General features: G+C 42.7%; 1 protein-coding gene across 12 annotated transcripts in view; it reads left to right on the top strand.

Annotated features, from left to right (window-relative positions):
• LOC109266145 (phospholipid-transporting ATPase IB) overlaps positions 1-13640 on the top strand; it is a 635626-nt gene that overhangs the window by 209694 nt on the left and 412292 nt on the right. For all 12 annotated transcript variants that reach the window (XM_053900789.1, XM_053900782.1, XM_053900822.1 and 9 more), the window contains one exon: positions 2519-2583. In XM_053900789.1, the coding sequence (XP_053756764.1) occupies positions 2519-2583 (65 nt within the window). The remainder of the gene's footprint in view (positions 1-2518; positions 2584-13640) is intronic.

Genomic DNA, 13640 nt, shown 5'->3' with positions numbered 1-13640 from the left:
TCATACCTGGCCCTTCTCCAGGAGTTGATCTCATTTTATCCACAAACATTAGAAATCAAGCACGCCAAACTGGGGTTGACATAATTTAATTTGCCACATTAGCTAAGTCACAATTAACTGTGTTAGACTTCCGTGTTCTGTCTAGTGCAGGTGTTTTGTGTGATAATTCTCTACGCAGAATCTCACTTCATTTTCTAAATTGAAAAAAAACGCGTTTCCAGAAACCTTGAGTTCTGTATATTTAAATTCGCAGAAGTGTCGGTGGCTTTATTTATTGCCCTGTTCCCTGAAACGGCTAGAAAAACATTTAAGAGTTTTTCCATAATATCTTTGTGCAGCTTCAGTTGTCAAGCGGCATTTTGCGTCGACTGAAAAATATAAAATAAATCAGCAAGTTAGGGCTTAAAAATTATAGCTCGCTTCTACAGCTGTTGTTCAAATCAAAATCCACCAGCAAATCCTTTTGCGTTAGTTATACTAAATTTGTAACAGTCTATGTTGCGTGACCTTACTGGAAGTCTCTGGGGTATACAGAAGGAGTGAGCCTACCATAGTGGGAAATAATTAAAGTTGCAACATCGCCTTTTGTAAATGAAAATAAAGTGTAGACCTCCCTTCTGAGCCTAATCTAAGAACTTCGAGGAAAGAAGAATACGTTTGTAAAATTTTAACGGTCAACAAAGACTTCACTTATGTCAATCCTATGAGGCAGGACTTTGAAAGGCATTCTGGGAAAGTCTGATTTTTACTCATCACTGCTGTTAAAATACAGACTTGAAGAAGTTTGAAAATGTGTAGAAAATTGTTAAATGTTTCCGCCTGCCCTCCCCCCCCCCTTTTTTTTTGTCTTCTAGGTTAAACAGGTACTTGCCCATGTGGTCTTACGATTTTAGATTCTTCAGTTTGTTTTAGTTTTTAAAATGATGAGAAGTGGTTTTAACAAGTGAAATAATCTCGTTCCCTTGAGGTAACCATTGTTAACGGTCTGGACTATATCTTTATGGTATTGCTTTTAAAAAATATTCTTCTGAAATATCAAATATTCTTCTGAAATGACAAACGTTAGTGAAGGATATACTTTGTACATTCCAAAATAAACATATTTATTGTCTCTTTCCTAAAAAGAAAAAAATAAAAACCAAAAGGCTTTTCCTGGTCTTAATTTTTCTGGGTGTCTTAAAGTCTGTTTGGTGCCTTTTAATAGGGTTTCCTCCACATCAAAAAAAAGCCCCGCTGAGTAGAATTGTCACATAAATGCAGTAGTTCTGGGACTGTCCCATTAGTTAAATGCTTGTCTCCTTTTCCAGTTAAATATAGCATCTGTAGGAACGGATATTTTAGCTGTTCTGTGGAGAACGATCCAGGCTCCTCCTCGCTTCAGGAATAGCTCTGGTTAAGCCCCTTCCTTGAGATTGTCACCCAGGCACTGGCTCGAAGATTTTAATTCTCCTTGCCGATGATTGGTTTCCTGTCTCCGTAATCATCAATCCTTTATCTTTAGGTGCTGAGGGTGGGGGGAAAAACTTGCTGTGAGGGCCAATTTTCTAGGTGGGAGGATTCTTTCCTTGCCTTTTCTCAATGAGCTAGATTGCGACGAAGGTTGGTGAAAAGCGCCAGTTCTCTCAAGGGGCACTGAAGAGGGGGGACGGTATAGCCTGAAGAGAGTAGACTCCTGACAGACGTCTGGGTCCTAGGACCTGCTGGAGGTGCCTCCTTCCCACAGTGCCTGGATTTCAGGGGGCCGGGCTCTCCTCCTGGTCTGTGGGGTCACCGAGCATCTCCAGATGTTTGGCAGTAGACTGCAAAGCCTGAGTAGGGAAGTGGTTCAGAGAAAACCTGTTCACCTCCTGGGAGGAGAAGTCGAAGAGCCACTTGCTTAACCTATATAGAGAGAACTCTTTAAAAATAGGATGGAAACGATCGATAGGGATCAGTGTGGGAATACATACTTTTTTGTTTCAGGGGAATTTTCTTTTTTAAACTGCATTTGATTCTTGAAATGCACCTTGCTTTGAACTTGGGGGAGGAAGAGAGATTCCCCGGTTGTGTGATCGTAGTCCTTTGAAACCTGATGTGAGAATTACCTGCTTTGTTAAACAAACACACGAGGGCTCTTGATAGTACGGTAGGCTCCTTTATGCCGATTTGCAAGCACCGTTAACGTCCATGTGTCTCCCTAACGGTGCTGTTTTTTACGGATAATCCAAGGCTTATCCTGCCGTCCTCCAAAGATGAGGAAAACTCCACGGAAAATTGACAAATGTGTATTTTAGCCTTTGGTCACGGAAACCTTCCCAACCAGTTCTATCTCAGTGGTCTGCAAGAATCAAAATCTGCTCAAAGAACTCTCTTTTCCTGCTCCTCACGCTTGTGCAATTCTTCTGTGTTCCTCGACAGGCTTAAAATGGTGATAAGGAAGACCCAAGAAGGGAGGATGAGTTTACACAGCTATTGGAAAGTGATGAGTTCGTGGAAGGAATGATAAACTCCCTAATGTTGCTTCTTCCTCTTATTCTAGGATATTCCTGCCGGTTGGTGTCACAGAATATGGCCCTTATCCTATTGAAGGAGGATTCCCTGGATGTAAGTCGTTTTTCAAACGTTGTATGTGTCTTGTACCGTATTAAACTCTTCATGTATTTATCACTACTATAACTGATGAGGGTGTTTTTTTTTTTTGTTTTTTTTTTTTTACTAAAAATTATAAAACTACTCTGTATATTGTTATTTATGAACAGATGTCGTAATCTCTTATCTTTAAACACCAGAATAGTAAATTTGGAGCACTGCTTAAAGGTACTTCTCCTTTGTGCATCTAGAATTGTGCATTTACGATGTTGACAGGACCTGTTACGATTTACGTTAAGTGGGGACGGTCGACTCCAGAGTTACCAAGGAGACTTGCAGGATTTTCTTTCTAGCACAAACTTTAACATAGAGATAATATTCAAGTGTCCAGAGTTGTTTGAATTTATATAGGAATAGGCTGCATTCCCCCAACATTCCAGTGCCACTAGCTCATGCAGAATTGAACAGCATGGTTCTCTGAGCATGTCATAGACCTGTACCCACCTGGGCGTGGCCTAAAGCTTCTGATGAGACCACGGGAACCGATCTGGGGCTAAACAGTGACCTGGGAAGTAGTTTGATATGAAGACATCAGCTGAACAACGAAATCCCATTTGTCAGGACTCGTAACAAGGGCTTGTTATTGCCTGGAACCCAGGGCCACCCTTCAGGCAGTGTATTTAAAGCCTCTTTTAGGAGCAGATGACAGGGTTAGTGAAAAGGATGAGATATAGTACAGAGATGTTTATAGTCGGAGACCGGGGAGGCCGTGAATCCTACCGTGAATGCCAACACACAGAGCGCCTCTTCAGGTGGCGCGTCCATGTGCCCGCGATGCTGTTCGATGGCTTGGGAGCTTCAGGATCGATCTCAGGGTGCCTCTTACCCTTGTTTGTGTCACTGCCTGCCAGAAGCCCAAACCTACCGGGTCATCCCTCCCCTCCTGGACCCTAATTCTCCAGCCCCGGGGGTAGTGAAGAACCTCCCTTCTACCCAGTGTTGGCTTCTCCCAAGCACCCCCATCCCACTTGCCTTTATTCTTGTCTAAAGAACTTCTGATCACTAGAAATAATATATATTATTATTAATAAATATAATAAAAGTATATCAACTGTGACGAAACACATGTAGAATTCGCGATCTTAGGCATTAAGTACACAGTTCAGTGGCATTCAATATGTTGTTGTGTCATCACCATCTGTCTCCAGAACTCTCTTCGTCTCACAAAATTAGAGCTCGGTCCCCCTAAAACAGCAGCTCCTCACTTCCTCCCCAGTGAGCCCCTGGCTCAACCACCATTCTGCTCTCTGTCTCTGAATTTGACTACCCTGGTATGTCCGCTAAGTGGAATCATACCATATTTGTCTTTTTGCGACTGGCTTATTTCACTTAGCATAATGTCCTCAACTCATCTATTTCATAGCCTGTGTCAGATGGTCCATCCCGTATGACTGGATGATATCCTGTTACATGTGTAGCTCATGTATGGCTTATCCGTTTGTTTGTCAATGGCAACTTGGGTGGTTTCTGCCTCTGGGCTGTTGAGAGTGCTGCTTCTACGAACGTGAGCGTTCAACTCTCTCTTAAAGACCCTTCAGTTATTTGGAGCATCGGCTCAGAGGCGGAGTTGCTGGATCATACGGTAGCCTTGTGTTGACTTTTTAAGGGACTGGCTCGCCGTTTCTATGGCAGGTGCTCCGTTGCACATCCCCACCAGTGGTGAACGAGGGTTCCAGTGTCTCCACGTCCTCACCAACACGTGTCATTTTGTGGGGTTTTTTTTTTTTTTTTTTTGTAGTAGCCATCTTGGCGGGCACGAAGTGGTATCCCACTGTGATTTCGGTTTGATTTCCCTAAATGGTTAGTGATGTCGAACGTCTGGTCGTGGGCTTCGTGGCCATTTGTAGATCGTCTTTGGAGAAATGTCTAGTCAGTCCTTTGCCTGTTGAGAAAATTGGATTTTTTGCTTTTTCATTTTTGTGAAACACTTTCTATTGGGTCTGGCTCGCTCGAGTCCCTTAAAGTGTGAAAATATAAGGTTCATAGAGCTAAAAATCTGATTTTTTTTTTAATTTTTTTTTTTAACGTTTATTTATTTTTGAGACAGAGAGAGACAGAGCATGAACGGGGGAGGGTCAGAGAGAGGGAGACACAGAATCCGAAACAGGCTCCAGGCTCTGAGCTGTCAGCGCAGAGCCCGACGCGGGGCTCGAACTCACGGATCGCGAGATCGTGACCTGGGCCGAAGTCGGCCGCTGAACCGACTGAGCCACCCAGGCGCCCCAAAATCTGACTTTTTAAAAAAAACTGGTCATGTCAAAGACAATGCTTTTCACAGGTACTCTGTAAATGTTTGAATGATTGGACCAACTTTAGATCATTTTCCAGTTACCGGCTAGAACTTGTGTTTAAAAGGTCACGCTGATGAGGCAGTGGCTATCTACCACATAGGTACCTCTGTCTGTCTGTGGATGGGCTGCATGCAAGGTGTCTTTAGGAGGGAATCGAAACTGAGGAGAACAGCTTGGTGGTAGAGAGGAGAGGGGAGAGCTGGTGCAGAGAGGGGGACTAGAACCGTGGGGGAGCCAACTAGCCTGTGAGGACACCCAGATGTCTATGCCAGGAGCTTACTTGTTGGCCGATGATCTTCGGGTTCCAAGGCATCCACGATCTTAAACCAAGCCTATTATGTGATGGTAACTCAGAAGTGAGCCTGTATTTTCCTTTTATGCCAAGTGTACTCTGGGACCCGAGAGATGGGCTTTGACTCTACCCGGCACTATGAGGCTCTAAGTACAAACTGGGAATTTTTTTTTAAATGTTTACTTCTTTTTTGAGAGGGGAGGAAGGTGCAGAAAGGGAGGGGGGCAGAGGATCCAAAGCAGGCTCCACACTGACAGTAGAGAGCCTGATGCGGGCTTCAAGTCACGCAGTGTGAGATCGTGACCTGAGCCAAAGTCGGGCGCTCCACCAACTGAGCCAGCCAGGCGCCCCCACATCGGGACTTTTGGTTGACCTAGATCATGGAGTGATTTGTGAGGCCGGACAGGTTTTGGGGGATGTGACTGGCTGCCCTTGGAAGCCTGTTAAGAATTCTTCTTTCTAACCAGTGTTGAACGTCTGGTTTTAGTGTAATGACTTCCACCTACTCGGTATCTGCTGAACAGAGGTACAATTTCTATGTATTTTTTTGTTGCATCCTCCAAGCCCAGGGGGTATTCCCTATTTTTGACTAGAGTTCTTGTGCCCTTCTCCCTCATTCTTTAGTTGGGTTGAAGGCATTCCTGTTCTCAAAATATTTCATTGGTAGGTGTGGAATAGGAGTCCTGGGGAAATAAATTAGGTGTGTACCAGATCCCTGTGGAGCTCCCAAGTTGAGCTTTTTAGGCTGCGGGGCTCTGAGGATGAAGCAGACCAGACAGGGACAAAGGAAGGGGCCCAAGAGTTAGAAGCATTGGGCCTAGGTCCCCTTACTTCGCCTCACATATAAGTGGGAGAGAATAACGGGGATTACCTCAAAGGGCCAGATCTGGCATCCATCACTTCCACTTGACCGACAACTATGTCCGGGGTAGAACTCCAAATGCTTGTAAATGATCAGGATTTATCTCTCTGCTTTGACTTAGTCACCTGTTGCCAAAACAACATCTAAGCTCTGTAATACAGATGAGATCGGGGGTCTTTGAAACCGGGCCGGGAGGGTGGTGGATCATACGTACCCCAGGGGAGCACTAGACGATGATACGTTAGGATGCCAGAAGAAAATGTGCTTTTTCTTAAGTTTAAAAAAAAAAGTGCCGTGAAGTCAGCTTCATTGATGATCACATATAGGTTGGCACTGGCACACCCAATCCTATTTCAGGTGCCCTGGTTAGAAATGGGCCTGGGAGGGGGCGCCTGGGGGGCTCAGTCGGTTGAGCATCCGGCTTGGGCTCAGGTCATGATCTCATGGTCCGTGAGTTCGAGCCCCACGTCGGGGTCTGTGCTGACAGCTCGGAGCCTGGAGCCTGTTTCAGATTCTGTGTCTCCCTCTTCCTCTGCCCCTCCCCTGCTCACGCTCTGACTCTGTCTTTCAATAGTAAATAAATGTTAAAAAAAAAAAAAAAAAAAAAAGGAAATGGGCCTGGGAGGAGTGGGTAGGAGGAGGGAGGCATGGAGTGCAAGGAAGAAGAGTGGACACTGGGGCAATCACTCTTTGGTTTGCGAAATATTGCCCTTTGCGTGTACTGGTTAAGTGGATTTGTGGGCCACGTTTAGTTTTGGGAAAACTGACTCTCCCAAGATACCAGCTTACGTGGATCCCTGTTTAAAACAAAAAAAGGATTGGGGGTAACACTAGTGTCAGCAGAAGCCACACCGATATGGCATGCTAGTTCAGGCTTTTCTTCAGCTACTGGATGAGTTGAGTCAGTTATCAGATCTCCCAAGTTAAACAAATTTCAGAATTACTCAGGAGGCCATTGTCATTAATCTTGAATCTTTTCAAAAACGTATATGGTGTCTTGAAATGTTAGCTGTGGTGACTAAAAAAACCCTCTCAGGATTCATGAGGCTTTTAAAACTGAGAATGAGGAGTATGAGAATAAAATTGTACAGTTTTGTTAGCAGTGGATAAAAACATCTAATATTCAAGTTACTCTCCAAATTTCACAAAACCGGCTAGCTATCGACTGAAGACATCCTTTGATACTTGACAAGAAGCGCCACGCCTTTTTGGGGAGCATTTGTGTACCCTCCAGTAATACAGATAAAATAACACAGCCACAATTAAAACAAAGATGCACGGAAGACCTACAGAAAATCTTGCCGGGGTTTTCTGAGGAACAGGTAATTGAGCAAAGTGTGAGATGTAGGAGATTTGTTCCATATTTGGGTGAAAGTGTAGCTGTTTCTAAAATGGGTTAACTTAGGGGGTGCCTGGGTGGCTCAGTCGGTTGAGGGTCCGACTTCAGCTCAGGTCATGATCTCACAGCTCGTGAGTTCGAGCCCCGTGTCAGGCTCTGTGCTGATAGCTCGGAGCCTGGAGCCTGTATAGGGCTGTCCTCAGAGAGGAGGGTTTGCTTTGGTTGGCAAAGAGGAGGGGATGGGATTTGGAGGTCAAGGGACTTGGAGCCCTTCAGTTTGATACACTCGTCCCCATTGGAGTCTTTCAGATTGAGACATCTGTCTTAAGGTCCCATGTTTTCCCAGTCATTGCCCTGACTTCCACGGGAAGGGACCTAGTAAGTCTGTAACTACAGCCTGCATAGAATTCTACAACGTGAGCGTTTTTATCATCCCCAAAAGTTTCCTCGTTGTCCCTTGGCAGGCAGCCCTCCTCATCCCTAGGCAACCACAGACCTACTTTCTGTTAGGTTAGAATTTCATATGAATGGAACCAAACAATAGGTTCTGTTATTGTCTGGCTTTTATTCAACACGGTAATTTTGATGTTCGTTAATGTCGCTGGTTGTATCAGCTGATTCCTTTTTATTGATGAGCAGTATTTCATTGTATGGATGCACCACAATTTATCCATTCTTCTGTTGGTGGACATTTCAGTGATTTCCAGCTAAAGGCTATTATGAATAAAGCTTCCGTGAGCACTTTTTGTACGGGTTTTGTGTGGACGCATGTTTTCATTTCTATCGGTTAAGTCCCTAGGAGTGGAATTGTGGGGTCATAAAGAAATGTATATTTAGCTCTGTAAGAAACTGTCAGTTTCCATTTTATTTTACTACTAGTACTGAGAGTTTTCATTGCTCCCCATTTTTTTTTCAATATATGAAGTTTATTGTCAAATTGGTTTCCATACAACACCCAGTGCTCATCCCAAAAGGTGCCCTCCTCAATACCCATCACCCACCCTCCCCTCCCTCCCACCCCCCATCAACCCTCAGTTTGTTCTCAGTTTTTAAGAGTCTCTTATGCTTTGGCTCTCTTCCACTCTAACCTTTTTTTTTTTTTTTTTTTTTTGGTGCATGGGTGTGAGGTAAAGATAGAAGTACAGTTTATATCCCATAGGGCTATCTAGTTTTTCCAGCACCATTTGTGAACAATACTATTATTTCCACATAGAATTACCTTGACTTGATCGTATCTGTGACTCGATTTTTAGACCATCTATTTATTCCATTTATGTATACATCTTTCTTTATGCCCAGTTCCTCATTGTCTTATAGTACCTTTGTAACAAGTCTTGGATCCTCGAATCCTTTTTCAAGACTGTTTATTCTAGGACCTTTGGCATTTCTGTACACATTTGAGAATCAGGTTGTCGACTCCCCCAAAAGCTTTGCAGGATTTTTACGGAGGTTGCGTTAAATATATAGAAAAATTGGGGCAATTTGACATTTTAATGGTATTGAGATTTCTAATCCACAACATGATATATCTCTTATTTACTTAGGTCTACTTTAATTTCTCTCAGCAGTATTTTGTAGGTTTTAATATATAGGGCTTGCATACATCAAATATTGTGGTTTTGTTTTCTAGCTGTAATTTAAGAATGATTTGGCTGTTCTCTTAGGCATTGATGTTTTCTTTTAGATCCTTTATTTATGATTTGTAAAATTTCTGGTAATTCCATTTCTTTGTCATTTCTGGGTCCAATTTCTCTTGGTTATAGGTCACTTTTCCTGTCATTTATTGTATGCTGTTTATTGTTAATATTATACTTAGTATCTGGAGTCTGTCATTTTTCTTTAAAGAGTATTGAGTTTTGGCAGGCAGTTACTTGTTCACCTATAGTAGCCTTTACTCTGGAACTACTTTAGCTTTACTACTAAGATGCAACGTTAAGACTGCCACCTAAGACTGTAAATATTCACTTTAGTTTCTCTGCGGTGGATGGATAACGTAAGTTATCTCCCAGTATTGTATGAATGCTGGGAATTTTTCACCTTACGGGCCTGATAGTTCTTTTGTCTGTCTGTCTATCCGTCTATCCATCCGTCTATCCATCTATCCATCCATCCATCCATCCATCCATCATCTGATTATTTACATCATTTTAAAAATTATATTATTTTTTTATGTATAGGTTTTTTCCCGATATGGTCTCTCTCTGTACACATGCATAACTTAGTGTTTGGTCAGAGTCACAAGGGAACCCTTCTAGATTTCTCAAATTCTTTCTGTGTGTAGTTTCTCTTCATAATGCAACTTTGCAAATTCCAATGACCTAGAATTCTCCAGCTGTACCTCCAATCAGAAAGCCTCAGCTTTCTGGTTCATCTCATTCACTTGATCTCTTTCAGGGATCATAGTCCTTAGTTGCCTATTGTCCTGTGTCTAAAAACAGATGTTTCCTATCTTTGTTTCCAATTTTCTAGTTGTTTACAGGTCTGGTGCCTCCGTTACTTTATGATGCCTAGAAGCAGAGTTTGACAAATCCCACTTCTGCCTCTGTCAGACCATCTTTGATACATACTGATTTCAAGTGTAAAGGCCGCTACCACTTGGGTTTTTCTTTTGCAACTGTTTGTTGCCCCTAGAGGTTGGCCAGTTGTCTCTGATTTTGGGAACTCTATGAAAATAGCTGGCTCAGGAGAAAAGCAGAGGGTTGATAGGACCTCCCGGTCCCAGGGAAGAAGCAGGAAGGAGGATGGCTGGAAAAGCAGAGGAAGACCATCGTTGATGTTAATTTAAATAAATGTTTTGGTACTCTTTGTCATGGACAACTAGCATCTTTTTCCCCACTAGTGATGAGATCAACATCACTTCCTTGAAACCCAAGCAGGTGAAATAGTGAATCTCTGTTTCCCATCTTTGGACTGTTTGTTGGAACCACTTCTGGTACCAAATACAGGACTTGGCAGACTTCAATGCAGGAAATACAGACAGATCTGATCAGGAGATAAATACCCCACACATTATTTGAACAGAGTGATTTTAATGAAAAAAAATTGTGAATTAATTTTGGAGTTGTTAATCAGACAACTGAAAGTCTAAGAAGAGAACTCGGGGGCAAATAACAACCCCCAGGAAAAATCTGAGCCCACGCTGTTGTTGCAAATAAAGTTTTATTGAACATTCCCATTTATTTACACATTGCCCATGTGTGCTTTCATACTACGGTGGTAGGGTTGGTTAGAAATTCAGTTAGTGACTTTTGGCACACAAATCCTAGAATATTTACTATCTTGTCCTTTTTAGAACAGTTTGCCTGCTCTAAGGTACCTTGTAGTGGCAACTGAGGGAAGCAGGTACCGCTCATAGGCTGAGGGAACAAAAGGAAAAAGATTGGACTCATTAATACTTTTAAACTTCAAAGAGGGGATTCTCAAAGCTGATACTGGGATCTCTGAAGAGTGGGAGATGGCCGGCTGGTCCAGAGTGTCTGCATTTTGGGTACAAGACAGTGAAGATAGTTTTTGCAAGTGTTGCAGAAATCTGAAAACTGGATTCATCTTCTGCTCTTGGGAGGAACTGAGCTGCCTGGGGGGGGGGGGGGGGGGGGAGCAACTCACAAGGCAATTGCAAAGGGACCCGAAACCCACAGGAGACCAATGGGAAGGAGCAAGTTCCTTTTCCAAGGGCAGCTTCTCTCGGCCGTCTCTTGCGCCACCTACTGGCAGAGCCTAGCACAGAGACCTCTGGCGAATCAGGAGCGTGGTGCATAGAGTTCCTGTTCCAGGATCACAGACTACATGCGGAAAGGCAGTTTTGAGGCTAAGGGTTGTTAACTCGACAACTGGCACAGAAACTAATTTCAAGTATAAAGAAAGTTAAAACGGTAAATTACTGGGAAAGCTGAATGAGCAGAAGTCTGCATGTCCCAGGTAGGTAGGTAGGTTTCCGGTTCATGCATCTGCACGTTTATTCTCAAGGTCAGGGCACTGTTGTTGCTATCCCAGAAGACTTGAGAAAATCACTGCTGATCTTCTGGCTTCCCTACCCCTGTGAAGCTGGCACTAGGTGGTGGAATGTAGGATGCTTCCTCTGCAGATAAAGGAATAGCTGTCTTCATTCTGTCTTCTAAATCTTAAGCAAAGGTGTCTTGTGGATGGAATCTATCCTGAATCCTGCTAATAAGGGAGTCTGGGAAATACTGTTTTTAGCTTTACAGTCCTTGCAGTATAGAGAAGAACATGGAAGAGAATGGGAATAGACGGTGAGAATCCATCAGTAAACTATCTAGTACTGGCTAGTTCATAGGCAAGAAGCGGGAATCAGCACACAGAATGCTATAGGATCTCACGGATGTGGCCAGTTTTATAAAAAGCCTTTAACATACAGTAGATTTTTTTACTTTGTAATGACATGCAGAGTCACCGTGAACATTTTGTGGACCACTGAGAAGTCTATTTTGTTTCTGTTGTTGTTCTCATGGCAAAGAACTTAACAGTTGTCAGACTTAAAGGTGATGAAGAATAGAATAGTGGCTAAGGAAGCAGGCTTTGGAATGCTTGGCTGGGTTCAAATCCTGTTATCTGTGCTTAGAAAAGTCTTTGACCCACAGTGATTTCTCCTAGTAAGTCACAGTTACTATTTTCTGTTTTTCTTTTACAAGAGCCCACTTTCCCAATTTCATCTTTTCTCTGACAGGTGTCTCCATGGTTAAGTTATTTAAAATACATTTAATATATGTAAGCACATTCACATATTCATACCCACAGGCATACTGTCATTATTTGTTGCTTCAAGTCGAAGATGAGATTGCATTCTTTTCTTTATGGCTGATTAATATTCCTGTGTGTGTGTGTGTGTGTGTGTGTGTGTGTGCGCGCGCACGCGCGCGCACGGGCGTACCATATTTTCTTGATTCATTTATCTGTTGATGGATCTGGGTTGCTTCCATATCTTTGCTATATATTTCAGTAAATATGGGGTACGCATATGTTTTTGAATTAGTGTTTTTCTTTCCTTTGGGTAAATATCCAGTAGTGGAATTATTGGCTCATATGGTCATTCTGTTTTCACTTTTCTGAGGAATCTCCATATTGTTTTCTGCAGTGATCGCGCCAATTTACATTTATACCAACAGCGCCCAAGGGTTCCCCTTTGTCCACATCCTTACCAACACTTCTTGTCTTTTTGATACTAGCCATTCTGACAGGCATGAGGTGGTATCTCATTGTGATATTGATTTGCATTTCGCTGATGATCAGCGATGTCGAGCACCTTCTCACGTGTCTGTTGGCCATCTGTAAGTCAGTCACAGAGATGAAGAGTTTAGCGTAGAGGATATGGTTGTTAACGTTGTAATATTTGGGGACACCCAGTGACTACACTTATCACAGTGAGCACTGAGTAATATATAGAATTGTTGAATCAGTGTTGTATACCTGAAACTAACACAGCATCGTATGTTAATTATACCTCAATAATAAATAAAAAAGAAGATGAAGGCGAGAGGATAATGGCTCTTTTTGGATGGAGAAAACACTTGAAAAAGATACGTTTAGAAATGCTTGTATTGTTATGGGACTTCCAGCAGAAAATGTGGGTTGCATATCTTAAGCCATGGACTAAGCAGCCTCCAGAAACAAAAGCTCATGTGTGTTGAGTGCTTCTTCATGAGCGCCTGACACTTAGTGTGAGTTCTCGCTCTTAAACTTCCTAGAAATTCTTAAAGGTAATGAAGCTCTCCTCTTTTAAGGTTGGTGTTCAGATATTTTAAAAAAATTCCTCCCCATTTTTTTCCCCTGCCATCCTGATAGTATTTACCTACTTGGTAGGATCCCCTTATAGCTGTATTTGTTCTTCAACATCTTTCCGTGGTGTACTAGAAATTTTGGTTGAGCAAGTTTTTTCCTGATTTTAGACATGTTCAATTAATAATTATTTTAATCCTTTAAAGGTATTGAACATATAAAGGACAGAGAGACTATCAAGTGTTATCGAGGAACATAAAGCAAGATGAGGGGGACATGTCAGGCAGAAAGGGCAGAGGTGACTATGTTATGTAGGTTAGTTAGGGAAATTCTCTCTGATATGATACCTGAGCAGATGTGGATGATGAGAGCCCTGGGACTATCTGGACAGGGGACTGCACTTCTCACTTTGCCTGGAACAGTCTCAGTTTATACTGTTGTCCTGGCAAACCCTCATCATTCTATATCTGGGGGCCTAGTGTCCCAGGAAGGTGG

Source organism: Panthera pardus, unplaced genomic scaffold, assembly GCF_024362965.1.
Source record: "Panthera pardus isolate Hobbes unplaced genomic scaffold, ASM2436296v1 HiC_scaffold_1, whole genome shotgun sequence".
Taxonomy (NCBI): domain Eukaryota; kingdom Metazoa; phylum Chordata; class Mammalia; order Carnivora; family Felidae; genus Panthera; species Panthera pardus.
This window is presented reverse-complemented; position numbering and strand designations above follow the sequence as displayed.